Raw genomic sequence first — 26,116 nt, forward strand, 5'->3', positions numbered from 1 at the left:
TGAATAGTGACAAAAATATAATTATAGCACATGGATTTTCAAAAACAATAATTTTGATAAGGGCACTTTTTAATACAATTATATCAATTATGTTCTTTGTTAATGAACTTTGATAATTATCCTTGTAATGTATACATAGGAAAGTATTAGTTTAAAAGAGGAAATAAAAACATATTTATAGTATTAGACTTTTTATAAATATTTACTATTTAAAATTGGCTTGACTTACCATATAATCGATAGCTTTTCCTGAAACAAAAACACTATTTTAATACAAAAATACATTAAACATGGGTATCAAAATCGTCTTGAAATTTAATTGCATGAGTCATCCCGTACCTAATTAATTTGAACGAAGAAGAAAGTAAAAAGTAAATAGCAAAATTAAAATGTCTTTATTGTTTTTCCCCATTTGAGTTTTTCGTTATTTCCGTTAAAATTGATTATTAAAATGTATTGGAAACTCGATTCATAAAAACCTTCCGCCTTTTAAATAAATACCGCCTGTTGTTTGTAACCTCTATCCAATTGTCTTTATTTATGTTGTTGTACATTATTGTAAACTAAGTATCTATGTGAGGTGCGCAATAAAGAGTATAGTCCAATGTGTCTTGCGTCTCATATTTTGCTTAGTGAGAGAGTGAGACGCACAGACATTGGAACAAGATATTGGACAGATAGAATACCATCCTAAATAAAAAATAAAATAAATAAATAAAAATAAAAATCATTTATTTCCGACGTAAGTCCATTAGGGGTTAGTATCATTATTACTAAACTTAAAATTAGGGTTAATATCATATAAAATTAAATAATACATTGAAATTTAAAAATAAAATAAAACAAAACTAACTCAACCTATGACCCGGTACATACGGAACTGGCTTGGGTAAAGGATAGGTTAGGTTAAGATGAAAATATTAGACGAAAAACATATAAACACACATTGATATACCGGGTGTGGCCTGTAATACGAGCAAAAAATTAAACTGGAGGCTGTACTCCTCATACTGACCAACATTTGTTCAGCCACTTTTAAAAATAACTTGTGGTTTGATTTTTAATACACTTTAAAGTTTATTCTAAGACGCAATGTATTGCGAATTTTGTTATGTTTAAGGCGTGACAAGCAACGTCAATCACAATAATATGGCGTGGCGATGGCGTCCATTGAAGATAATATTTATTTTGTATGAAAAATAGGGACTCTAAATACTTCATAATTTTTAAAAGTTGTTGAACAAAAGTGTCACCGTTTGAGGAGTACAATCTATGTTTTAATTTTTTGGTCGTGTTACAGGCCACACCCGGTATGCTTATTATCGAAATCACACGAAAGAATCTCTATCCTCGTGCCGCCCAATGTACATTAGGATGTACACTCATTTTCGATGGAATGTCAACCTTAATTAAAAACAAAGTAGGTGTATTGTAAATATGTTTTACCTGAATTCTCGTGCCTCAGGTAAATCGGGTTGACGTTGAAGGTCCTATGCAGAGCGGTGCTGTCACGGACCCTGAAAATTATAAATTTTCTATTACGATATTGTACGGTATCTATAAAAACCGGACAAGTGCAAGACGGACTCGGCCACCGAGGGTTCCGTACTTTTTAGTATAGAATTTGTTGTTATAACGGCAATAGAAATACATCATCTGTGAAAATTTCAACTGTCTAGCTATCACGGTTCATGAGATACAGCCTGGTGACAGACAGACAGACAGAGATGGACAGTGGGGTCTTAGTAATAGGGTCCCGTTTTTAACTTTTAGGTATGGAACTTTAAAAACTAAGCTCTACTGATTTCTAATGTCACCTGCTGCTGTTACACGTGGTGGTGCAAACCGGGTTATTAATTGTCAATTTTTAGGGTTCCGTACCCAAAGGGTAAAAACGGGACCCTATTACTATAAGACACCGCTGTCCGTCTGTCTGTCTGTCACCAGGCTGTATCTTACGAACCGTGATAGACAGTTGAAATTTTCACAGATGACGTATTTCTGTTGCCGCTATAACAACAAATACTAAAAACAGAATAAAATAAATATTTAAGTGGGGCTCCCATACAATTGCCGTTTTTTGCGTAATGGTACGGAACCCTTCGTGCGCGAGTCCGACTCGCACTTGGCTGGGTATTTTTACATTATCTTAAAAATGTATTGTTTTTTGCATAGTTATTATAGCCCTGTTTACTATTAATTCGTTGACCGCCAAATACTAATCCAATATCAACCGTCGTGCATTCGGATAAGAGGGCCTACCGCGAGCCACGTTCGACGTGTTTCCTCTCTGTCGCACTTGTAAATTCGTACGTAAGTGTGACAGGCAGACAACACATCGAACGTGGCTCGCGGTAGGCCCTAAGGTTCACGATGACGCGCCGCGCACGATAGGCGTGGCGTTCAAAGGGTTAACCAGATGAAAATACAAACCACATGGCAGTGCAGTCAAAGTTGACCATCAGCCACTTGGAAGGGTTGAAGGCGAAGGAGTCCGCCATCTCTATCCCGTTCATCCAGTGTCTGTGAAAATCGAAAATAAAGTTCATTGTACAGCTATAGTATGTCAAAGGACTGTCTCATTTCAATCATAGACAGAGAGAATCATACTATATTTGTCTTACACTAGTACTAGCACCCAAAAGAAAAGGATGAGTATATTTTCCTGGTTCTTACTGACTGACAAATTGGTTTGACCAACTATATTAGGCCAATCAAATTAGACTTTATCGAAGAATTAATTCCCAGCAAGCTGGAAATCATCATTAAGATGATGATTTCCTACCTTCATTGCATGTAATCCTAGTTTGTTCCCGGATCCTTTTGTTTGGCATAATTATTGCAAGTCATACTGTGATTGTCAGATTATCATTAGTCATAATTCCGAAACCGTGAACTTTTCAGGATTTTCGTAAGGTTATCCTATAGATAGGTTAGGTTAGGTTTGTTTTATGGTAATCCTGAAAAGTTACGCGTTTCTGAGAAAAACCAAATTATGACTAACGAAAATTCGGACTAACGGACTGTGTACTCCTGTAATGTGTCTAATGTGTCTGATGGGTAATTTTAGAAATTACTAGTCGTTCTGCGGTGGTTCGTAGGAAACAGATGTTTTGTTATTGATAAAACAATTCCTTCTGCGGCGCCTATTTCAAAACCAATAGATGCAACTGCTTAAAAAATACCTCCGACGTTTCAAAACACATCTTCAAGACTTCGTGATCCCGGGGAAAGAACGGCTTCAGTTGACATCAACATCTAGACGAACGAATTTGACCCCACACTTGATCTTACCTGTACTCTGGACAGACGAAAGCGCTGCCCGCATATGCGGCGTCTACATGAAGCCATGCTCCATGCTTGTCGCATACTGCGCCTATTTCACGCAAATTGTCGAAGGCTACGGAACCCGTCGTGCCGAGGGTTGCACACACCTGGAGCAACAATGAAAAGATATTTTAATAACGGATAATCATTTTTAATAGAATAGTTATTTGTTTTACAAGAAAGCAAAATAGCTGTTTCACACTTAATGCTAATATTAATACCCGAAAAGTGTATCTTGAACGTTGCGAGAGGTTATGAAATATGTACCATTCAAAATCATACATAAATGTCCATTCTACCATCCAACATAAGGGAACCAGGGACCGAATACCGGTATATTTTTTATACAAATTAACCGGTATTCAATTTCGGTATCTCGGTTGTTTATGCATATTACTGCACTTAATTTATGGATAATTCCTTACCTAAATTCATTAATATCAAAGAAATAATGTGAATGCTATGAGATATTTTGATGTTTAGTTATAGGTTCCGGTAATGGTCCCTGAAGGAAACAACTCAATATTTGCATGAAATTATTTTGCCACACTTGTAGATAAACTGCAATATTCTCATCAGCTTTTGAAGAATAAAGACAGCCTTTACGAGCTGGCGTGGTAAAAGCATTATTTCCATGAGATGCAGCACAAAATACTTAAAACACTGTCAGAAGGTTAAACGCGTCTAAAAGTTAATGAAACATTATCGCACCTCGCAACTAACTAACTTATTGATAATACGGTTACGCGTCTAACTAACGACGTGCGAGATAATATGAAATGACGGGAATAAACGTAGAACGTAGACATGCTCCGTATACCCTGGACGGCACGCCGCACTAATGTATCCATATTAGCGCAGCTCAAATTGGAAAAGGAACCTAGACTATCCACCATCTGTCTTCAACGAGTACTGAGATACTTCGGTCACATAGCTCGCAGAGACCCTGACAACTTGGAGAGACGTAGTGATGGGAAAGGTGGACGGCAGACGGCCTAGAGGACCAAGTCCAACGAGATGGTGTGACCAAATATCCGCCCAGATGGACATCACACTAAGCAACGCTTTCCATAAAGCAACCGACAGGGAGAAGCGGAGAGCTGCCATAGGAAAAATTTGCAAGCGGAGTCACGATCCTCAGCAGTGAGGGACCGACTTAGAAGAAGAAGAAACGTAGACTAGGGAAGTCACAGTGATTTAACTACTAATTTTTTTTATTTAAATCCGGCCAAGTGCGAGTCGGACTCGCCCACCAAGGGTTCCGTACAAAATTTCAAAACATAAAAGCTAAAGTTTAATTTATAATTAAACTCGTAAAAGTCTACAATGTCAAACCTAAAACCTGCATAAAGCAGGCGGCGTAGCACGGTCGCGTTTTTATCCCTTGCCACCATGCCTGTCACGTTCTAACAAGTATGTAAGTGCGAAAGGGACGCGCATAGTGATAGACGATAAAAATGGAACCGTGCTGCGCCCACAGTTCCTATTTGCTTATTGAATATTATTGATTATTAATAATAAGCGTCTTTATCTTAATAGTTTAGAGTGATCTTCAGAGATACTCGGAAAGGCAAATTAATAATCCACTGCAGAATGTTTGGCGCAAGACAAAAACTCACAGCGATATTCGGTCATTCAAACTTCAAGGATAGTGATAAAAAACCTGTATTTCAAATATTTGTGCTATTTTCAACCAAAGGGGTAAATCCTTACCCCCTTATTCATAAACGTAGCCGATAATAATCGTTTCTCCCTTTCCATCATACGAATACGTCGGAAAGGGACAAACGATTATTATCGGCTTGTCAACTTTAGTAAACGTTTATGAATAAGGGGGTTATTGTCGGTTGTCAATATGGCGCTATTTCTAACTGAAGCTACAATTTGAAAGCAACCTTATCGACAACCGACAATGTGGTACCTTTTGGTTGAAAACGTCACATTTTAAAAAGGGGCAATGTTGAAAATCGACATAATACTAACATTTTCTTATAAAATAATTAAAACAAATCTGAAATCGTATTACTAAATTTAGTTGTATTTATCCAAAGTTAACTTATCTACTATTGTAATGATAATACTTTAACACCTTGACAACCTAAACTGCTACAAATATGCAGCCGACAACCAGTGTTCATTTATTCTAATAATAAACTAAGATCAAGCAATCAGCTTATATCTATTGGCTTCTAGCCTTTTTCTATAAAACTATTTCTCTATTAATATAATTTTTTCCTTTTCCTAGCAATCCGCTTAGCTTCATTTTCCCTATTATCGATAAAATGTCACGCTTAAGCTCCCGCTACAGTTTAAGCGTCCGCTGTCCGCTCCCCACTTATACTATAGGCTCCTAAGTCCCGAGCAACACAAATTGGTCCCACAGCGCATCACTTTTAAAAATAACAACCAGTGTTTTGAAGGCTTAGGGCTTATGAAACGTCACTAAGGGACGGTTTTAAGGAATTGGACTTTGAAATATTTCTGATCGCTGGTAATTATGTTTTGATTAATATTTGGAGAACCTGGGGATTTTAAAGAGATTGACATTTAATATTTGCTTTTATTATCAAAAAATAGTGCTGCGGATTGGTTAACGTGAGTATGAGAAAATTATTTTTTTGTTATGTTAAAAAACCTGAATAAGATATTTTGAATAAAATAAATATCATTACCATAGTAAGACGCTAATTTTATATTCTACAGGTTGGCTAAAAAATAACTACATTCCCGTTGCCAGGGAGGTTTTGGGATTATACTGAGCAACTTTTACTATGGGACCATTGGGACCAACCCCGAAATCGCGAAAAAAATTTGGCTGTTTCATACATTTTGGCTGGTCCATTTTCTATGGGAGGGTAATTTTTTTTATCGCGATTGCGGTTTTGGTCCCATAACTCCCATAGTAAAAGTTCCTCAGTATAATCCCAAAACCTACCTGGCAACGGGAATGCAGTAATTTTTTAGCCACCGTGTATAAATAATATTACTTAACATATTATGTTAAGTAAAACCACACGTGCCACTTACTTGCGTAGGATTTTTAGTGAATTGTTTTTTTTTTTTCAATTTAGACCGTCAAAGATTTAAAATTTGAATGTCGGTTAAGACTTACCCAGAAAGGGACGAGTCCCTTTTCCTTGTCAGCCAGTATAGCCTCCTCTAGTGCAGCGCCGCGCATGCTCTGATGCTCGTCCGATTCGATGTAACGCATGCGTACAAGACCTGGGTCATAACATGAACATAAACATAAACAGTTTTGTTACAACAAACTGCGGGTTACCCTAGGGCTGGCTCATTCCTAGGCCAAAGAATATGCACAGCTATTCAGCATGGGAATGTAGCTAGCCTTATGGGCACCCTTCCGCAGGGGACAGATCTGGGGGACCTAAGATAGGAGGGTAAGTTTTATTTATTTACAAGCGACCCGCCCCGGCTTCGCACGGGTTAACAAATTATACACTTAAACGTTCCTCAAGAACTAGGTACTTTATTGATAGGTGAAAACCGCATGAAAATCCATTCCGTAGTTTTTGAGTTTATCGCGAACATACATACACACTTTAACAGACAAACGCGGCGGGGGACTTTGTTTTGTTTAATAAGGTTTAATAAGGTAAAAGAAGTTTAATAAGGTAATAGGTGTAATAAGGGTAATGAAAAATTATAATTTATTACTGTATTAAGAATAAGCCATAAAAAGAAAGGAGCTGAAGAGAGAATTAATAATTTCATGGATCCCACAAGTATGGCGTCGATCTAAAAAATAACAATAATCATTTCAGCCTATATACGTCCCACTGTGGGCACAGGCCTCCTCTCATGCGAGAGAGGACTTGGGCTATAGTCCCCACGCTAGCCCAATGCGGATTGGGCGTCGATCTAGTGTGCCGAAAATTATAATACCTTCTCTGTATTATTTATGTCACATAGCTCGCAGAGACCCTGACAACTTGGAGAGACTTGTGGTGATGGGAAAGGTGGACGGCAGACGGCCTAGAGGACCAAGTCCAACGAGATGGTGTGACCAAATATCCGCCCAGATGGACATCACCCTAAGCAACGCTTTCCACAAAGCAACCGACAGGGAGAAGCGGAGAGCTGCCATAGGAAAAAATAGCAAGCGGAGTCACGATCCTCAGCAGTGAGGGACCGACTTAGAAGAAGAAGAGTATTATTTATACATGAACTCGCCAATAAGTCCAGCTTTCTCCACTGACGAATGTGCCTGGTCAGAACAATAGCAGATGAGGTGCCCGAGCAGCTCTGAAGACTGCAGGTCAGGGTTGAGCCTCGAGAGCTCCATGAGAGCCCTGGTGCGGGCTGCTAGGAGGCTCACCAGTGTGGCTTCGCTTGCAGTGGTCTAAGCAGAAAAATATTTAGATGATGAAAGTTATTTCATTTCATATTTTCATATAAAACACATAGAAATACATGCAAATACAATTTATAGTACATATGGTGATAATTTACCGCCCTAGTGCGTATGCCGAAAATTTAAAGGGCCATATGTACTGCAAAACGTTGTACAATACACGTGCGAAAAGGTAATTCGCAACAAATTTAAAACTCCCTTTGGTCGTACTTCAATTCATCGCCACTCGTTGCGAATTCCTACTTGTCGCACTTAAATTGTATCGTAATGTACAATGTATTTTAAAACACAGAGATCACAACAATACAGGGATCAGAAATAATATACTTTTCATCACACTCGCTCAGTAAATGTGGAATTGCACGCAGGTTTAGCGGGAGTTAGAGAAAAAGCGTTCTCCCTAGGGAGTTATGAAGTTTCTAGTGTCATAATTAACAGTTTTTTGTCTTTATACTTAATTTTTGTATCGCAAGTGTGATGAAAAACATTGTGTGTAACTCGGGGCGTAATAATATTGCAAACTAATATTGAGAGTAAGTTAAATCGCCACGGCTTGCCGGAGCGATTTATAGACTCGAGTTTGCAATATTCAACTTACGCCCCATGTTGCACAATGTACTATTCTATAAGAGCTGAGTAGATTCATTTCTTTTAGCTTTTGCAACTAGATTGATATGATTTTATGCAAATTTGATCAAATTGTCGGAATGTTTTTTGTATTGTGAGATTTTCAGTCAAATCACACACAATTCAGCAAAGATTACAGAAAAAGTTCTTCTAATTTATTACGGATGAGGATAATTTAACTCACGTTAGAACGGCCCGGGTCCCTGGGCCCGTCGTAAATTATCGTCGTGACGATGCATCCGACACTTCGTTTCCTATAGAAATCATCACGTGATCACTGGTCACCTTCATGAAAAATGAAGTGTCGGTTGCCTCGGCCCGGACCAGGGCCGTTCTAGCCTGAGTCATCCTTTACTTCAAAAAATAGTAGTTTATATAATTGCAAATGCTCGAACATTTCTATGATAAGTAGTTCCTTCTTTATACTTTTTGTATATTATATCATGCTGTGCGGATATGACGGTCGTTCTTGTCTACGTGACAGCGTGATAAAACGGTGTCCGTTACTTTCTATCCCACGGTGTTAAAAAGTGACAGTTATTTTATCACGTGGATAAAGATGGATAAAGCCATCCATAATACGCCGGCTGAAGACGTATTTTAGATTTTTTATCCTGTTCCACATGCCTGCATAACCCCTCCTCCAGGGCTGTCATCTGCCGATCTTGCCGAGCCAGTTCATGGCGATGACCAGCTCTGTGCTGGTGACTTATGAGATGAGACTAATCTCTTAGAGTATTTAGTAACTGGAGACGTCAGGCCTGTCATTTTCTGTACAAAACAGTCTGCCGATTTTTGCGGGGAAGGGGACGTCAAATGTATTGCTATTTCTACATGATTTCTACGTAACGTACAAATAGCTATGTCAGTCCATACAAAAGTTTGCACAATTCAGCAAAGTTTTCGGCAGAGGGGTAAGCTCTTAAAGACTCCAGTTATTAAATGCTCTAGGGACTGACCTGGATAACCCCTCCTCCAGGGCTGTCGTTCTTCTCGTTGAGGAAGCACTCCGGGAGCCCCAGAATCTTGCCGAGCCAGTTCATGGCGATGGTCTCCAGCTCCGTGCCCGCTGGTGACGATGCCTGTTTGAGTAAGAAACAAAAATTTTTAGGCCAATACGGGGAAATTTGTCTCACATTGAAGTGGAGTGGAAATTAAATTGGCGTTAATCTCCATTTTACACCAATTTTAGAATTATGCTGATATTAGAGCCCTCTGAATTAAACAAAATACCCCCAAACGAAAATTGCGTCACAAATTGCTATTCTTTCGTCTGCACCTCCATTTTATCGATAAAATCGGTCATAATCAGCGGTCAAAATTGGCAAGCCAAATTGGCGTGGTCCACACGGCCTGATTTGTGATGTGATCGGACAATTAAATCAGATTGGCGAAAAATTGTCCCGTCTGAACTGGGCTTTAAGGCAAATAGTTCCGCATAGATTAATATCTAGTCTGCATTAAGCCGATTGGTAGTTGGTACATACCCAGGTGAAGCAAAGAACGTTGAGCGCACTTGACAGCATGTCCCCCATAATGGAGGGGTAGGACGTCAGAGCAGGGAAGTAAGCGTGCATATGGGGGGACTGCCAGTGGACCAGCTGAAACAAATTAGTGGTTTAGATTAGGGGTCTCCAAACCCCGACCCGCGGGCCACATCCGGCCCGCGACGCGTTCCAATCGGGCCCGCCGACACCCGAAGCGAATGCCCACTGTCCGGCCCGCGGGAGCCAGGTTCCAGGGGTTCAGCATTCATTAAGAGTGGAACTGTTCCTAATAGCAGCAACCAGACACCCTCCCCCGGCGGAAAAACCGACGGTGGCCCGCGCGAAAATTTCTAAGGCGCAATATCACCCTCAGATAAAAAAGTTTGGAGACCCCTGGTTTAGATCAAGGTGTTCACGGGTCATTCTCTGAGAATATGTCTGCGGTCGGGTCTAATTGCCACAACTCTTATCTTACATTATGTATGGGTACGGCAATTAGACCGCAGGGTCAAAAGAGTCAAATTCTGTACAATTCTAACCTGTGAATACCGAACGGAAATCTGACCATGGGGGGAAAACACTTCACTTAGAAAAGTTGATGTCTAGAGTCAGACCGTGGCACGCATTTTGCATTGTCTTCATAAACGTCACCAAGAAAATAATACATTTATTAATTATCATGTCTCTTCAACACCTTGTTACCTCAAAGTCGATACAGAGTTAGCTCGGTCTAAGTGTCGCAATTTTTAAGGATGACACACTAGACCAAGCCGGGGCCGGGCCTGAGCTTCCGTTCTTTCCGTTCCGAAAGCACCACGCGATCACCGATCAGCAGTTATAGAAAATGACATGTCGGGGGCCTCAGTCCGGCCCGATCTAGCGTGAGTCATCCTTAATGCTTACCCCAGGCATGATATGCTCATCAACATCCTTGAAGATGTCGTCCCAAGCCTCCGGCTGCACAGGCGGAGTCGCGGGTAACCGCTTGTGCAGGTACCCAGGCTGCACGCTGGGGTACACCTTCCTCTCACGGATGTTCTCAAGGTAGTCCGCTATGTAGTCTACCATCTCCTTGGCTGTATAAAAATAGTTATTTGTTTTACAAGGGGGCAAAGTTGTTGTTTAACCGCTCGTGCTAATATGCTCGTATAAAAATGGAATCTTGAGCGTGCGAGGGTTTCAAAGCACGGGGGTTAAACAAAATTTGCCCCGAGTGAAACACAAAATTTTTCACCACACCAACCCGAAGCAAATATTAAATGTAAAATATCAAACCAAATCAAATCCAATTGAATGTTATTAAATATGACGGAGGCACGGGCGACGGCGGTGGGCATAGTACCTCAATGTATTACTTCACAGCTAAATTAGTATGCTATGCAGTGCATGAAATAAGCATTCGAACTCGTTAACCATACTAGCGCCTACTATATCTCAGTACTAAATGATAAAAAGAACCAATTACTATTCCGATGCTAACTGATTTGTTGTAAAATAAAGATAAGATCACATCCTTTCAAAACAACACATCCTTTCTTTATTTCACAAAAGTAAGCTTCTAATGAAACATAAGAAATCAAAATAACACTTGGAATAAAACACTTAGCTAAATGGATAAAGAACGTTGAATTCTATAAGCGTTCAGAATAATCCTTCAGGTATAAGCCTTCAGGAACGTGGCGAGTTAGGCACGAGGTTGGCTAACGAGTACGTCTGATCTCTAGCGCGGTCCGATCAAGAAGAACACCAGCGGCGGAGCCTCGCTGCTCCAGTGCTCCCGCCTCAACGTCAAGTTGGTCAACCTGCTTGACCAGTCTACCAACATAACGACAAAAATGCCAACTCGTGCCTACGTTCACCCAAGAGAAACCTCTTGACGTTCCAAAGCCTTCTACCTGTCATCTTAGTTCAACAACACGCCAATAGATGGCGTTACTCTCTACGTTATGAATTTCGTTACAACTTCCAAACAACAAACATTGCTAGTAGCCAAACATTGCTAATCAATTGTATACAGGCGTCTAAAACTATGAACTGTCACGCTGCAATACGTCCTTCTGGAGTCACGCCCCGACAAATATTTATCATCCAAAAATCATCATTTAAAAGTCAATTCTACATAAGAAAACAACTCAAAATTTGCATTTGATTACTTTGCCTCACATGTGAATAAAATGCAACTTTGTTATCAGTTTTTGAAGTGCGTAAGCCTTTCCGAGCTGGTGTGGTGAAAAGAAAATTGTCAATCACGGGTAACCCGTGAACAAGATGCATGTAACTGCGTCAAAATATCGGGAGCTCGAAAACAATACAAAAGGTAATCACGGTTCATATCCCGGTCGATATAAGTCTAGTGAAACTAACCGTGAATCATTCAAAACTGTAATTATAAACACCGATAATTATTTGAGATTTGGAAGCTACCGTCTAATCGTATTCAGAGGGCCTCCCGCGAAAACCGAAGTTCTTTTTGCCACTATAATAACGCCTTAATTAATTACTTAAAATTTTATTTCATTGTAAAAGACAGTAAAAGGACAAATAAATAACTTATGAACTAAATACATCTATGAATAAAACTAAATTAATAGTAGTAGTAGTAGTAGTAAACTCTTTATTGTACAAAAAGACATATCAAAAATAACATACAATTAGTAAGAAGTACAAAGGCGAACTTATCCCTTTGAGGGATCTCTTCCAGTAAAAACTAACTACTAATTAAAACTAACAACCCTAAATATATCTAAAATAAAACAAGGAATATAAAAACTACTGAAAGAGGCCTCCCCGCGCTACCCCCGGCGCAAAGGTGCCCATCACACTCGCTGCGTTACCGCGTTGAATTGCGATGGACAGCCTTTGCACCAGGAAAAACCCGGAGCGCGGGTCAAGGCCCCTTTCTTGCAGGCGGCGACCTACTTCCCTAAGGAAGGTTTTTGCCTCAGCGCACCAACAACCGGACGTCTGGACGGAGTGCTGAGTACTTTTGGTGTTTTAATTGGAGTAAAAGAGGAAGATGCCCGCAATTTGCGAACGTTGGTGTCCGTGGTAGGCCCTCTAAGGTCGTATCGCGATCGTCGAAACTCGAAATTTCGTTCTGCCTCTAGGCTTTATGTATTCGAGCGAAAGAGATGCAGATAACGAATTACGATTTTCGCGGTAGGCCTTCAAATACTTATGCATTTTGTCTCTGATCTGTAGAGTCTGGGTAGCCAAAAATTGTTGACAGATATTTCGTTGTTGTATCACCAATTGTATATGATTTAAAAAAAAGCTAAAAGTCAGTTGTCAATTTATGTCATTCATTCAAATTGTTTGCGGTTTATAAGGGGTTTAATTTAAATAATATTGATAATTTCTATACTGAGTGAGGTTCGCGAACTATTATTTAAGCTCGTAAACAATTACGACAATGTGCGAAGTCGAAGTGTATATACTTGACCTATTTTAGGATAAAGACGATGATTCTAAAGGATTTGACTGTAAGAATATTTTTTTTGCAAATGAATTAATTATATTTATTTCATAAGTCAAATAACTAAATAGCGTATATTTTGTGTAATATTTATTTATTTTATTTATTTATAATGAAAGGTGACAATTATCTCTGTTGTATCTCTAATTACATTAAATAATAATATAGAAATATATATGTGCTTTATTTGATAGCTAAATCAATAAGACAAGTAAACTCAAATATGACATTCTTCTAGTCATCGATATCTAACTAAACCATGAAGGTCTAACACTCTCCCTCGTTAATAGATTCAAAGTCAGGTTAGAGATTGAGACGTGTTGGTGCTTTTCTATTTCTTGTACTCCGGCGTAGCACGGGCTCTGTAGAGTTCTCAACCGTCTCGGGCAATGGAGTTGCCTGTGCTTTATCTAGGGTTTGAGGTTCTGGTTGTACATCCCTGGATTAGGGCATGCAGTACCGGTCCCGGTACCAAAAATGTCATTTCCCGGTTCTGGGCATGGCCGGAACCGGGATTCCCGGTTCTTCCCGGTTCTCAAGGCATCTTTTGATTACTTTTAAGAAATAGTTTGTGTTAGCGTACAATCTTTATGAATTACTTATTTTCATATAAATAATTGCATAAGAATTAATAAACGACTTATTTTATTTAAAAACAAAAACACTTAACTGGCGTTCCAATCTATTTTACAAAATTAAGGATGACTCACGTTAGACGGGGCCGTGTCCGGGCCGGAGCTTCCGGCGCTTACTTTTCTATGACATGACAGGCGATCACGTGATGTTTCCATAGAAAACGATGCGCTGGAAGCTCCGGCCCAGACACGGCCCGGTTCAACGTGAGTCATCCTTTAACCGGCACACTTTGCCTCCGCCTGGGCCGAGCCACATGGCCGTGCCGTAGCGTAGTCGATGCACTCAGCACTATGAGTACTATGACGGCACGGCCTGCCTGCACGAATGCCTTTTTTTTTTTTTTTTTTTTTTTATGTTATAGTCAGCAAGCGAGCAGACGAGCCGCCTGATGGGAAGCGGTCATCGTCGCCCATGGACATAAGCAACATCACAGGAGCCACTTAAGCGTTGCCGACCCTTGAGAACCCTAAATACCCGCTTCTTGAAGAATCCCATGTCGTAGCGCAAAGGAAATACCTCAGGAGGCAAGTCATTCCACATTCTGCACGTTCTGGGAAGAAACGAGCGAGATGCCCGCTTATTCTTGGTGTGCCATGTATCTAAGAAGTGGGGATGAACTTTGCTCCTTTGGCGGGAGGTGCGGTGATAGAAACGAGACGATGGCACCAAATCAAAAAGTTCTTCCGAGCACTCCCCATTGTACAGACGGTAGAACATGCAAAGAGAGCCAACGTCTCTCCGAAGGCTAAGAGGTTCTAAGCCGTCAGTAAGTTCGGGATCGCCGACAATACGAACTGCCCGCCGTTGGATGGAGTCAAGAGGAAGGAGCTGGTATTGTGGAGCGCCAGACCAGAGATGAGAACAGTATTCCATATGAGGTCGAACCTGCGCTTTATATAACAAAAGCCGGTGACTAGGTGTGAAGTACGGTTTGGCTCTGTTAAGCACCCCAAGCTTTTTGGAGGCCAGTTTGGCTTTATGTTCCAAATGACTCCGAAACTGGACTTCGTTCGTAATATCGACACCAAGTATCCCGATACTTTTAGCCATGGTAAGGGGAATGCCCTGAAACTTTGGCGCCGTGACAAATGGGGCTTTTTTAGCGGAAAACGCACAGACTTGTGTCTTACTGGGGTTGAACTGGACGAGGTTACGTCTACCCCACTCGGAGACCTGTTCAAGGGACGTCTCGATCTCAGACACAAGTCGCATCCTACACTCCGACACCTGCTCAGGGGGGGCGTTTACACGACCTGTATAACAGCTATCGCCAGTGCTGTCATCTGCATAGCAATGAATATTGTTAGTCAATAACATATCATTGATATGCAGAAGGAACAGGGTAGGCGATAGTACAGATCCTTGGGGTACGCCAGCGTTTATGGGCTTATAGTCCTACTTTATAAGTTTGTCGGATTATTTGGATCCCCCGTTTCGTTTTGTTTTCGAATTTAAATGTTATTTAATGTCCCGAGCTAAAGTACTAAACATTACTACTATTGAAATGGGAATAAATAGTCATATGATGAGAACCGGGAAGTACCGGTACCGGGTCTTCAGTACCGGTTCTTTTGACACTATAAAATTCCCGGGAATTCCCGGGAATTTGAGAACCGGGAATTCCCGGGAGCATGCCCTACCCTGGATATAGGTAAAGGTAAGGTTCCTAAGTCAGACACACCACTTTGCCTTGTACTTGGACTATGTACAATTTGCGGATCATTAACACCTTCAGGGGGTGTAGTTGTTTCTAAATCCGGTTGACTTGGTATAGGCTCTGTGGTCGGTGAGCTTGGCCTGGGTAAATAGACGTATGGAACATCACCAGTGCATGACGTCTTTTTTATTTGGTCTGTATGTCTCTGATGTAATTTTCCTTCTACTTCGACCTCGTAGTGAAGTTTCCCTTTTCTTTCTGTGATGGTACCAAATTCCCACTTGTTGTCGTCGTACATTCTTATTTGAACTCTATCACCTCTTCTGAATTCCTTTTTCACAATCTTGTCGTCATTATCATTTTTCATCCTTATCTCTGGTACTCGCTTGACTAAGTCTATCCTTGTCCTATATAATCTTTTAAACATCATTTCTGCTGGGCTCAAACCCGTAGCGCTGTTTGGTGTTTTCCTGTACATCGTTAGAAATCTATATAGCTTGTCTTGTAACGTACCCTCTTCATTTGCCATTGCTTTCAGCTTCCTTTTTACTGTCTGTACATATCTTTCGGCTTGGCCATTCGTCGAAGGATGAAAAGGAGCAGTAAATTTAGCCTGGATTCCATTTGATTTGAGAAATCTTTGCATTTCTTCTGACCGAAACTGTCTGCCGTTATCTGAAACTTGCGTAATTGGTAGGCCAAATGTAGTATATAACTTTTTAAGAATATTTATTGTTGCCGTTGATGTAATTGAATTTGTTGGTGTTACTTCTAACCACTTTGTATACGCATCCACAACAATAAGAAAGTAATGGTTCATAAACGGTCCGGCATAGTCTATGTGTACTCGGCTCCATCGGCTCTTTCGGATATTCCCAAGTATGTACTGGTACTTTGGTAGGATTCTTCTGCATCAAACAACATACTTTGCATTTCTTTACCATATTTTCAATGTCCGTGTCAATATGTTTCCACCAAATGTAGCTTCTGGCTAAAGCTTTCATTTTAACAATGCCTGTATGGGCCGTATGAAGTTCTTCTAATATTTGAGGTTGTAGCTTCTTAGGTATGACAATTCTTATTCCATAGAAAATGCATCCATTTTGCAGTGAGAATTCATGAAGTCGATTAGGGTCGTCTCTACCCGACTGTATGTCCATGTAAAGCTTTTGTAGCTCTGAGTCCTTCATTGTAGCGTCTTTTATTTGTTGTAAAGTTATTGGTATCTCTGGTATTTGATTTAAGTAAAACGCGTCATCATCTGTAAGTGTATCTTTTGCTGTATCTGTAGGATTAGGTAGTCTTGAAAAATAATCGGCATTTGCATGTTCAGTCGTCTTTCTCAGCTTTATATTATAATCAAAACCTGCTAAAAAATTTGCATAGTGTACTAGTCTGATCGCAGTAGTAGCTGGTGCCGCTTTTTCAGGGTGTAGTATTCGTGCTAATGGTTGATTGTCGATGATCAATGTAATTTTTCGTCCATAGCAGTATTGGAAAAATTTCTTAAGTCCCCATATCAGTGCTGCCGCCTCTTTATCTAGCTGACTGTACCCTTTTTCTGCTTTAGATAGAGATCTTGACGCAAAAGCGATAGGTCGTTCCGTCTTGTCCGGCATAATGTGCGATAGAACCGCTCCAAATCCTGTAGGGGACGCATCTGTGGCAAGTGTCACTTGTAAATTAGCATGGAATGGTATTAATACTTTATCTCCGCATATCTCTTCCTTCAATTCATTAAAAATTTTATCACATTCTTTTGTCCATACAAACTTGGTATCTTTTTGCAGCAGCTTGTAAAGTGGGTTTAGTTTTGATGCAAGATTGGGAATGAATTGTTGGTAATAATTAATCATCCCCAGAAAAGTACGGAGCGATGATACGTCTGTAGGTCGTGCACTATTTTTAATGTCGTTTACCTTATCTTGCATCGGATGAAGGCCTTTTTCGTTTATTGTGTGTCCCAAGTACAGTGGAAACTGGATAAGTGGAATCGCAAGGGACCGGATGTTTAGTTCCGCTTATCCAGGTTTTCCATTTATCCAGTTTTCCACTAAACCAGGTTCAAATAAAACGTTTTCTCACTTACAGAGGCTCTCGCTAACAGAGGTTGTGGATGCTAGTAATGTCGCTTATAGAGGTCACGTATGGTATGATCAAGACTTAAATAATGATCTTTTATTAAATATGTATGTAGATATGTATGTATTAACAAAAATAGGTATGTAATCCTGACTTCAAAAAAAAGCAATACTGTAAATAATCCACAATACCTACTCGTATACAATTTTCAAAATTACAAAAACAAAATCACTCCTAATATTTATTTATCCAAGAGAAACAAGTATGGTTAAATAAATCAATGTACCGATTGTATTTTAATGCAAAAAAAACTGAACGATGTGTGATCTCATACAAAATACGTAGTTAAAACACGAACCATAATGTTAACGAAACAAACTACCCTCCTTGTGACGGTTTATTAAAAACGCCGAGCTATTCCACTCATAGAGGTTTCGGAGACGGCTGCTTCCAGTTACAGAGGTAAAAATAAGAAATTTTCGAAAAAATGGATTCCGCTTATAGAGGTCCCAAAATTCCACTTATAGAGGTAATTCGTTGCCAAGGGACTGGAACCGAGAACTTGGGTCCACTTAAAGAGGTTTTCCACTAACCCAGGTTCCACTTATCCAGTTTCCACTGTATGTAATTGACTTTTGGAAAAATTGGCATTTCTTTTTATTTACATGTAATCCGCATTCCTGTAATTTTTGGAATACCGCCTCGATTTTGTGTAGTAGTTCCGTATAAGTGCGTCCTTGTATGCCAATGTCATCGAAAAAACAGGCTGTACCTTTCATTCCTTGCAGGGTTTGGTCCATGTATCGTTGCCAGATGTTCGGCGCTATTTTAACCCCAAACATTAACCTCTTCACCTTGTAGGTGCCTTTGCATGTACTAATAGCTTGCATTGCGGCTGTTTCTTCATTCGTCGTCATATGTAAATATGCCTGATTAATGTCTAGCGTGCAAAAGTATTTCCCGCCGCTAAGTTTCGAAAATACCTCTTCTATTCTAGGGATCGGATAGTTGTCATCTTCCAGGTTTTTATTTAATGTAGCTCTAAAGTCTGCGCATAAGCGTACCTTTCCAGTTGATTTTATCACAGGAACTACTGGTGTGCCCCACTGAGAATACGTAACTTTTTCTATTATCCCTTCTTCTTCTAATCGGTCTATTTCGGCTTCAACCTTGTCTTTAAGAGCAAATGGTACTGGACGTGGCTTCAGAAATATAGGTATAGTACCTTCTTTTAACTTAAACGCAACTTTAAAGTTTTTAATTTCTCCCACTTTTTCCGAAAATAGCTCTTCGTGATCTTGTAATAATTTGTTCAGTTTATCTTTAAATTCTTTCTCTGTAACATCTTCTTCCGTAATTGTTTTTATGTCAAAGTCTATATTTAACGCTCTCAACCATTCTCTTCCAACGACTGTGTCTACGTTATCATTGATTACAAAAATTCTTCCCACAATCTCCTTATTTTTGTAGAGGATTTTGACTTTGCATATTCCGATAGGTTCCATTATTTGTTTGTTGTATGCACGCAGTTTTATATGAGTATCTTGTAGTTTCACGTTTTTAAAATTCTTTTCAAAGTATTCTTTAGAGCATGTAGTAACTGCAGCTCCCGTATCCATTTCAATAGTGTGCATTTTTCCATTTATCTGAAGTGTAATGTTGAATTTGTCTGTAGATGAATTATCATGTATTTTCTTTATTTCATATATTTCTTCTTCACTTTCGTAGAATGATAGGTCACTATCCATATCTACTTGGTTTTGGTCTTTGAAACAAACTGACTGTACATGTCCCTTAGTTTAGCATTTCTTGCAGTATAATTTATTTGTCAGCTTACATTGATTAGCCTTGTGGTTATCTTTTCCGCATCGAAAGCAAGTGATGTTTTCCTTTGTATTATTTCCGTTGTATGTATTTTTATTTTCATTATGTGTATTAGCATCTCTATTATATGTATTTCTTTTTTCATTGTATGTACTTGTATTACCATTGAATGTACTGTTTCTGTATTTATTTTTTATTGAAATTTTGTTTATGTTAGGCTCTATTTCTTGTCCCATTTCTTTCGTTTCAGATTTGGATGTTTCTATAGCCAAGGCTATCTTGATTATATCATCAAACTTTGTATCAGGAGATTCTTGTAGCAGTTTTTCTTTAATTTCAGAACTTCGGAGTCCGCGTATGAATTGGACACGTAGGTGTGTGTCAAATGTTGTTTTGTTGCAATTATGGCATATGAAATTGCATTTACCACCTATTTCTTTGAGTCCGGCTACATAGTTGGCAATACTTTTGCCTTCATGCTGTAATCTCAGGCAAAACTTGTGTTGTTGTGCTACTTCACCGGGTTCGGGTGCAATTTGATTTTTCAATATATTTACTAGGTCGTCGTAAGACTTTGATTCAGGTGTATTCGGTGCTGTTATATTTTTCAACACTTGGTAGTATTTCGGCCCGATGCAGTTTAAGAAAATTTGTAACTTTATATTTGCATCCGTAACGCCTTTAAGAGTAATGTAATTTTGTAGCCGTTGTAAATAACTATCGAATGTTTCGTGTAATTCATCGTAAGGTTGGAGTGTAATTCCGCTTACTGGTTTTGTATTTGCGCTTTGATTAAGCAGTGCGTTTTGCAAAATTATTTGTTGGCTTTGCATACCTTTCATGGTTTCCATCATCTCGGCGAGCACTTCTGCTAGCTTTTCCATTGTAAAGGAATTAGTCAACTAGCTGTAATTTGAGGTACCGCGGATATAACTTCGCGTGGAATTATTGTATTTTTATTCAATCATAACTCGTCGCCATTCTGTTGTATCTCTAATTACATTAAATAATAATATAGAAATATATATGTGCTTTATTTGATAGCTAAATCAATAAGACAAGTAAACTCAAATATGACATTCTTCTAGTCATCGATATCTAACTAAACCATGAAGGTCTAACAATCTCCCAATAGTTTTCCTACATTCCTCCTAGTAGTCCTCTTTACATTAGAAAGGGACAGCGTGATTCATCCCTGAATCGATGTCAAACTTCGGTTTTGTAGGAAGTGTCTTTTCTGTACGGTAGACACGTTAGTAAAGTCAGACCAAGAAATGTCTGCAGCGGATTTGATAGCCCACGCAGTGCAAGTGTTATTTTAAACGTCAAACTTCTATGAAATTATGACGTATAAATAACACCACTTGAACTGCGTAGGTTATCAAATCCGCTGCAGACTTTTTTAGTCCGACTCTACTATTATTTATTCTGTGCCTTGGTTCCTTTTAAAAGCGATGTTTACAAGGCAACAAGTGTCCTTTGTCCATTTCCTTTCATTCCTTTGAAGAAGCTCTGTGGCTTGAACAGTTTCGAGTGTGTACAACTAGATTGGAAAGACTTGTGGTCACATGTGCTGGTTCTAATTACATTTAGAATAAATATAGTACTCGATTACATTATCCTGAACGAGAAAATAATAATTTAAAAAATATTTATGTAGGTACACTGAATTTGACTATCCGAACATAAGTAGGTACATAGGTATCATATTATTTTTTTATTTAAACTTTATTGCTCAATACTTAAATGACATGTAACAAATGATACACCGAAACCTTCCTCAAGAATCACTAGGACACCTATACTACACCTAGGACATTGATAAGTGAAAATCGCATGAAAATCCGTTCCGTAGTTTTTGAGTTTATCGCGAACAGACAGACGCGGCGGGAGACTGTTTTATAAGCTGTGAGTTAACCACTGGTATATCGAGCATCAGTTAGCTATCTTTAATTATTTTTTTAATTAATCCCAACCGAAAGAGACATGAAAGAAGTAAATATACATAGATATAGGGAACACCATTGGAAGTGAAAGGTATATTGTTTTTTATTGTTTTTAACTCTACACATTGAAATTATTAATTACGAATCTAAACTTCTTTAACACTTTTACAGAATCTTAGGAAAATAATTCTAAATTGCATATTTAATATCCTTAACGGTCCTTAACCTGACTGAAACGTCGGATAAAAGGTAAAATAATGGAATTTAAGCGCTACCCCGTTAAGGACATTAAAATATCTGTACAGAGTACAAAACGCGAGAGTTAAAGTGTTATAAATTCTAAATCGATAACTGGCCGCGTAGCCAACATGCCAATCGCTTACGCTCCGTAGCGATCGAAACGCAACTATCACTGTCGCACTAATAGAGAAGAGTGAAAGAGAGACACAAAGCGTTTCGTTGTCGAAGCGATAGCGATTGCATCCTTGGCTAGGCCGGCTGAGTCGCTTAACTTCAAACTCGGGTAAATCCATCTGTCAGATTATGCGATTTTGGTATTAAGAAAAGGTAATACAGTAGATATTGGTAGAGAACGCCTTTAGGCATTAAGTCCGCCATTTGTACATTATATTTGTATTTTGTGCAATAAAGTTTAAATAAATAAAGTGAATCAAGAATAAATAAATAAATATTTGCTACAGTGGGTCGAATATATTTACCCGAGTTTGAAGTTAAGCGACATTTCTGAAGAATCAAAACTCATTATTTATCACGATTTTCAGCGTTCCTTTCATATTATGTATAACTCTGTATCTCTAGATATTTAAATAAAAATAAACAAAATCTTGCCTCAAATAGCTCCACTCACAAGCTTTATGCAACTGTAGTTGCTAGCTGTCACTCTTATTTTATAATAATAATAATAATAATAGGCGTAGGGATGTGACGACCCCATCGCCCGCTGGTTTTACCAGTGCAATCAGTCAACGCAGGGCAGCTTGTGGCGAGCTGTTGGGGATTAGCGACCTCACGTACCTACCCGAGTGCTCCCGGAGAGTTCTGTTACCCGCAAGGAGGGTGGGTGGGACAGGATTCTCTGCCTCTGGCTTGCCTTAGCCGGCCGGCCAGAGTGGAGTCGTTAGAGCTATAAGCTCCAGGGGTGGAAGTGAAATATGCATAAGACGCGAGTTGGCACAGTGGCTGTTAACAGCCACTGGGTAGAAAGCGGCGCACACCTCTCGACACCCCTGAGCCGCTCACACCGGTGTTGCCCTTGAGCCATCCTAGATGTCGCTTTTTGTGGGGGCCCATCTTGTGAGGGCGAGTCACCGTCTGCCGGAAATTGCATACCGTTTTATTAGGCAGGCGTCCGGTTTTTTACCCCATAGCTCAATTCTTAGTCCATCGCTTTCACCCAATAACCTAGTTCATTTTAGATTCCATCAACTCTCAATAGTCCTTACACCCTGGCGGGTGCTGCCTCTGCGTGCGTCCCATGACACGGGCAAGGGCAGCCTCCGCTCGGTGTACCCCTTACATTTCATTAAAGTGTCAAAAGGGCCTCTACGTGTTGGCTTCGGCTCCGCGCACGCCTCCCAAAGGTCCGGAACACCATTGTTCCGTGATGGGAAAGACATAATAATAATAGAGGTCACTGAAAAATATCAATCATGTGAGTGGTTAAGCCAGTTGAGGGTAGATGAAAACATTTCATGATCAAATAATGTAGGTTAAAGTCAAGTCGTTCAGTGACAGATCTAGGCGGTTTTGTATTTGGTTGGTTAACCAACAAATGTTATAACTGCCCGAAAATTTACTAATTGTTTGTTTACTTTCATTTAAATACCTAAAGATATAGACTATAGTGTTATCAAGGTTCCACATTTTAAAATACAATATCACCCTGGTTCCGTACTTTTGTCGCAAGTCCCAGATCACCATAAACACGACGTAACGGATTCAATATGGCAAATCCGGCCGATTTGTTTTATCGCTGTAATATCGCTTTATCGCTAAGCGATATATTGTCAGCTTTATTTAGTGCAAGGCGATATATTGGTTGGGATATATAGTCATGTTGAGTAATTTGTCGTAAGTGATATAAATTTTAAATTGTTTTAATAATAATTCAGTACATTTTTATTAAGACGGTGCTAGGGGGTTTTTGAAACATTTAAAAACAAAAAAATACATTAGCATGTAAATGGATTTCAGCAACTCCAATGCATGTAAATACATTTATAGGTACACTAAAATATGTGTATTTTCCGTTTCTCCGTAGCGTCAAAACTTAGTTTTAAGGGGCCCACTGATTAACAGTCCGCCGGACGGATTCGGCTTGTCAGTTAGAACAAAAAGTTGACAGTTCCGAACAACTGACAGGCAGATACCATCCGGCGGACTGTTAATCAGTGGGCCCCTTTAGTAGTAAGTAGTAGTTTAAAATGAAACATTTTAAGCCGATCGTGAATTCGCCGATTTCGGGATTTCATTAAATTAATATTTGCAATTGTTTTTTTTATAATTGTTGATGAATTATTTTTATTGCTTGTAGTATTTAATACTTAAACGAAAACATTTCTTTAGTAAATTTTGTGGTCTATTTACTAAAGAAATGTTTGGGTTTGTAAGGGGATGTTTGATACTTTTTCTAATGTTTTAAGTTTTCTTACTTGTTTTACTTATAGATTTCCCGTTCAATTGGCTTGGTATTTTCCTAATTATGTCCAGTAAGCCTTCAAACAGGGTAATAATAACGCTAATAACTAATATTAGAACACCAATCAGACCATTGAATGACCATTGCTTCGTGGTAAGAATATCAATACATTTACATGTAATTATCAATCACAGATGAATTAAGTGGTATCCAGACGGGATGATCAATTCGACCGATTTGAACAGAAATGAAATTGGCGTCAATCTCCAATTTTAGATTTATGGTGATATTAGAGCCCTCTAAATTGAAAAAATGCCCCAGAACGAAAATACTGGCGTCACAAATTGGTATTCTTTCGTCCGCACCTAATTTTATCGGTAATATCGGTCATTATCGGCGGTTGAATTCGGCGAGCCAAATTGGCATTTGCGTCCGCACGTCCTGATTCGATCGGGCAATTTAATCAGATTGGCGAAAAATTGACTAGTCTGGATACGCCTTTAGACACTGCACTACATAAGGCGTTTACAAAGAGTGCTAGGCCCTCTGAGGGCCTACCGAGAACCACGTTCGACGTGTTGCCTCCCTGCCACCCTTACGTACGAATTTACAAGTGCGACAGAGAGGCACCAACCTAGGCCCTCAAATTGTACTCACCCTTCACTCTGAACTCGGCGTGCTCCATCTCCGACTAAGAACTTCAGCCCAAATACTCTGCAACAAATAAAACAATTAGTTTAATTAATAATTTCAATATGTGGGAGACCGAGCTTTGCTCGGAAAACGTTTCCCCGCAATAAAACAATTAATTGGTAATAAGTACATTTTGATTGTTAAGCTTACTCGATTGCAGCGATTGTTCAAATGTGACGTTATCTATGAAAAGGGACCTTATTGTCAATGGCGCTTACGCCATTATTAACGAAGCGCCGATATAAATACAATGCCGCGCGGCGCTGTGCGGCGTAAGCGCCATCGACAATAAGGTCTCGTTTCATAAATAATGCCCCTAAATGTAATTATTTTTTATGAAAGAAAGCAGAGTGATACCTTTGTACAAAACTGGTGACGTCAAGGATGCCGGTAACTTTAGACCTGTCTCTATTTTGCCTGTACTCAGCAAAATTTTCGAGAAAGTTATGCTAACACAACTTCTTAGTCACTTCAATAGAAATAAATTGTTTCATAAACAGCAGTACGGATTTACTAAGGGTCGATCCACTTTGGATGCTGGCGTAAGTTTGATTAAACATATCTTTGAGGCATGGGAAGCGAAACAAGACGCTATTGGCATTTTTTGTGACTTAACAAAAGCGTTCGACTGTGTGAATCATGAGACGCTGCTATTAAAATTAAATTATTACGGGGTTGAAGGACAGGCTCTGGAGTTATTAAAGTCGTACCTGGTGGATAGAAGTCAGAAGGTAGCCGTAAATGGAATTACGTCTAAGGGGTCTCAGGTTAAGATCGGTGTCCCTCAAGGATCGATATTGGGCCCCCTTTTATTTCTCATTTATGTGAATGACCTTCCATTTATGGCAGAGCAGTTTTCTAAAATTGTCTTATTTGCTGATGACACGTCACTTATATTTCATGTCAACAGAGATTCCGAAGACATTGCCAGTATAAATCATGCTATAGAACAAGTACACGAATGGTTTACTGCTAATAACTTAGTTTTAAATGCAAAAAAAACTAAATGTGTACATTTTAAGCTACCTAACGTAAAACAAAGCGTACAAGGATTGTCAGTTAATAACGAGGTATTAGATATTACGCAAAAAAACATTTTTTTAGGAATAACGGTAGATTCTAGTTTACAATGGGGTCCTCACATTGTGGCACTATCAAAAAGATTGAGCTCAGCGGTATATGCAGTAAAGAAAATTAGGGAGCTAACCGATGAAGATACTGCAAAGATGGTCTACTTTTGTTATTTTCATAGCTTAATGTGTTAAGGGCTATTACTTTGGGGCAGAGCTGCTGATGTTGAGACTATTTTTATCTTACAAAAACGAGCAATA

At 39.3% G+C, this 26,116-nt stretch overlaps 1 protein-coding gene across 2 annotated transcripts in view; it reads right to left on the bottom strand.

Moving 5' to 3' along the window:
* LOC134802723 (histidine decarboxylase-like) overlaps positions 1-26,116 on the bottom strand; it is a 41,982-nt gene that overhangs the window by 10,451 nt on the left and 5,415 nt on the right. For both annotated transcript variants that reach the window (XM_063775373.1, XM_063775372.1), the window contains exons 2-11: positions 24,750-24,806; positions 10,717-10,889; positions 9,814-9,927; positions 9,286-9,408; positions 7,519-7,687; positions 6,440-6,549; positions 3,295-3,434; positions 2,434-2,523; positions 1,447-1,517; positions 230-249 (exon numbers count right to left, since the gene is read on the bottom strand). In XM_063775373.1, coding sequence (XP_063631443.1) covers positions 230-249; positions 1,447-1,517; positions 2,434-2,523; positions 3,295-3,434; positions 6,440-6,549; positions 7,519-7,687; positions 9,286-9,408; positions 9,814-9,927; positions 10,717-10,889; positions 24,750-24,777 — 1,038 coding nt within the window. In that variant the 5' untranslated portion in view covers positions 24,778-24,806. The remainder of the gene's footprint in view (positions 1-229; positions 250-1,446; positions 1,518-2,433; positions 2,524-3,294; positions 3,435-6,439; positions 6,550-7,518; positions 7,688-9,285; positions 9,409-9,813; positions 9,928-10,716; positions 10,890-24,749; positions 24,807-26,116) is intronic.

Source organism: Cydia splendana, chromosome 25, assembly GCF_910591565.1.
Source record: "Cydia splendana chromosome 25, ilCydSple1.2, whole genome shotgun sequence".
Lineage (NCBI taxonomy): Eukaryota > Metazoa > Arthropoda > Insecta > Lepidoptera > Tortricidae > Cydia > Cydia splendana.